At 50.0% G+C, this 3,027-nt stretch overlaps 1 protein-coding gene across 1 annotated transcript; it reads left to right on the forward strand.

Annotated features, from left to right (window-relative positions):
* The first annotated feature begins 1,190 nt into the window (after positions 1 to 1,190).
* On the forward strand, positions 1,191 to 2,318 carry LOC120842911. The gene has a single exon (XM_040214122.1). It carries the CDS (start codon positions 1,191 to 1,193, stop codon positions 2,316 to 2,318), a length of 1,128 nt encoding a protein of 375 aa, XP_040070056.1.
* Positions 2,319 to 3,027: the final 709 nt, after the last annotated feature.

Consider the following 3,027-nt stretch of genomic DNA (forward strand, 5'->3'; position numbering starts at 1 on the left):
AGGAACAGCGGCAGCTTCACAAAACTGAAGAGCTTTAATTCCGACTTGCGTTCGATGCAAAAAAAAGAAGAAATGGTAATAAAAAAAAAGTGAACGAACTCCGCGCTCGCCGTCCACGAGCGCAGGCCCCGATCTCGTGTGCAGGCTTGCCATTGTGCTGCTCAACACTGCTTCGCTGGTACTCGACCAGTTTGATCTATTTTCAACACAATCCCGACCGCGAAATGAGTCACGCGCTGACCTCCAGGGGATAAACGCGTTGAACTGGTCGGTCGGTAATCGATCCATTTTGCAGTTTTACCTGCCAGGACCGTATATTACCGTCTCTTCCTCTGTGGGTCTTCAGCACCCTTCCCATTTGCCACAATTTTCTCGGTGCATTACTATCGTGCACGAGAACAACGTCGTCGACACTTAGGGTTGACGCAGAAGCTGCTTGCATATGGTGCGCCGATCGAAGCTGCAACAAGTATTCGTGCTGCCAGCGTTTCCAAAAGTTGTCCGTTAAGCACCGTCGGTACTTGATCCTCTTGAGTATAGGTCTGTTCTTTTGGACTGGTGCTCCGTCTCTGTTGTTGGGTCGGGCAAGCACGCCAATCTTTTCCCAAGCAATATATCTCCTGGGGTTATCGGCCTGGGCTCCGTGGCGTCTGTGCTGTCCATTGTTAGAGGTCGGGAGTTGACTATTCCTTCAACCTCGGTCAAAACAGTGGATAATTCTTCAGAGGTTAGGCATGCCCTCCCTAGCACTTTCCGTAGGGTGGTCTCTACCGTTCGCACGAGTCTCTCCCACCAGCCTCCCCACCATGGGGCACTGGGAACAATGAACTTCCATGTTACTCGGTTCTTGGCAAGATGAGACGTAAAATCTTCTTCTTGCATCGCTCCCAGGAACAGCGGCAGCTTCACAAAACTGGTCGAGTACCAGCGAAGCAGTGTTGAGCAGCACAATGGCAAGCCTGCACACGAGATCGGGGCCTGCGCTCGTGGACGGCGAGCGCGGAGCTCGTTCACTTTTTTTTATTACCATTTCTTTTTTTCGCATCGAACGCACGTCGGAATTAGAGCTCTTCAGTTTTGTGAAGCTGCCGCTGTTCCTGGGTCTTCATATCAACAATTTTTGGTGCCGAAACCCGGGAGTCAAGGTCCGGGACATCACACGAGAAGACTCATCAGCGCAGTGGATCCCCATGGAAAGGCTGAAGACTAAAAGAACGACCCGACGCGCGCAAAACACAAGACTCATCAACGAGGCAAGTGCTCTCTTACAAAATCAAGATTCAACGATTAGCCAGATTACCACCGTGGCCGAAAGATTGCGCGGCAATAACGATGAGCTCAGGAGGTTGAACGAAGAGTTTGAGGGACACGTACCAGATGGTTCGTTCGAAACCGAATTTCAGGCAGTCGTCCAATACGAAGATGAAGCGACTGCCACCATCAGTGCCCTCCAATGCAGAAAAGATCTCCTAGATCAGATATCGTCGTCTCGAGGGGCCTCTAGGGAACCTAGTCGTCACCCGAACGACACCCAAGGCAGCAGACAAGCTGGAACTAGGTTACCGAAGCTCACCATTACGCCATTCAAGGGTGAAATATCAAAGTGGTCAGCGTTCTGGGAACAGTTCGATGAAACAATTCACAAGAACGCCAGTCTGTCCACCAGCGAAAAGTTCGGCTACCTTCGAATGTACTTGGGCGGAGAAGCGGAAGCAGCTGTGGCTGGATTACCAAGGACAGAGACTTGCTACGCGGATGCAATTGAGATCCGCAATCGCCGTTTTGGAGACAAGAAACGATTGGAGCAGGAATATTTCTCCAGTCTGAGGCTGATTTCACCTGTCAAGTCAGCCAACGATACCTCAGGTCTACGAACGATGTTCGACCAGGTGCAAATCAATATACGAGGCCTCCAGACATTGGGTGTGAATAAGTCAAGTTTTTCGTCGATGCTCTGCGATATTTTGATGCGAGCTCTTCCACGTGACATCGTCGTGAACTACCACAGAACCGCTCATTTGTCTGCGGCAACTGCCATGCCTGGCCCAAGCAGCCAGCCTGACCGCTCAAAACTGGATCGACTACTTGATTTTCTAGCTATCAAAGTCGAAAGTCGGGAGAAAAGCGAGTTTAAGATCACAGAAACGAAGAACACAAAGACCACAAGATATGAGGACAACATAGCTCGACGTGAATCGTCTAGACCGACCTCATCGGTGCTCTACAACAGACCCTCACCACATAAAACGAGATGCTGTTTCTGCAACGGAACAAGCCATAGTTCTGCAGACTGTTCTTCCTCTCTTCCCCTGGATTAGAAGAAACAGCGTTTGACAAAAGAGATGAGATGCTTCAGATGCACTCTCAGTGGCTATCGAGCAAGAGACTGCAGACGAAAGATCAGCTGTGCCACATGCGGTGGAAGACACGCTAAATCCATGTGTGACCCGACGCGGATCAAAGCTAAAGAAGGTAAATCGGAAAACACAAAACAGCATGACGGTTTGTACTACATCAATTCGCCGAGAATTCAGAGAGTCCGGAGCGGTACTTCTGCAAACCTTCCGGGCATGGGCTGTCAGCGGTACCTCATGTAGGTATGTTAGAGGTGTTATCGACGGAGGCAGCCAACAGACGTTTGTCACCGAGGATCTGTCAAGACACCTTCAGCTTAAGTGCGTTGGCTACACCAAGATGGCGCTCAACACGTTTGCTTGTGCTTCAACTCAACAGTGCAAGAAGCGTCATGTAGTGGAGCTTGAACTTAGAAGCCAATTCAACATGGACGGATGCAAGATCGAAGCGATCGAAATCCCAGTGATATGTCAAGACATAGCTACCTTAACGACGGATTCAGTCTTCGTAGCTGACATGGAGAAAAATGGAAGGTTTATTGCCGATCGCCTCATGTTTCCAGCGGTTGCCGCACAACCAGGCATCAGTATTTTGATTGGCTCTGACCAAATGTGGGGCTTTATGACTGGTGAAGTCACTCGGAGTAAGACCTGCAGCACCCTTGTTGCATTA

The sequence above is a fragment of the Ixodes scapularis genome, unplaced genomic scaffold (assembly GCF_016920785.2).
Source record: "Ixodes scapularis isolate PalLabHiFi unplaced genomic scaffold, ASM1692078v2 PGA_scaffold1__304_contigs__length_218370807, whole genome shotgun sequence".
Taxonomy (NCBI): domain Eukaryota; kingdom Metazoa; phylum Arthropoda; class Arachnida; order Ixodida; family Ixodidae; genus Ixodes; species Ixodes scapularis.

Excerpts from the sequence above, each read along its gene's own strand:
- LOC120842911 (XM_040214122.1), top strand. The coding sequence starts at position 1,191 with ATGGAAAGGCTGAAGACTAAAAGAACGACCCGACGCGCGCAAAACACA.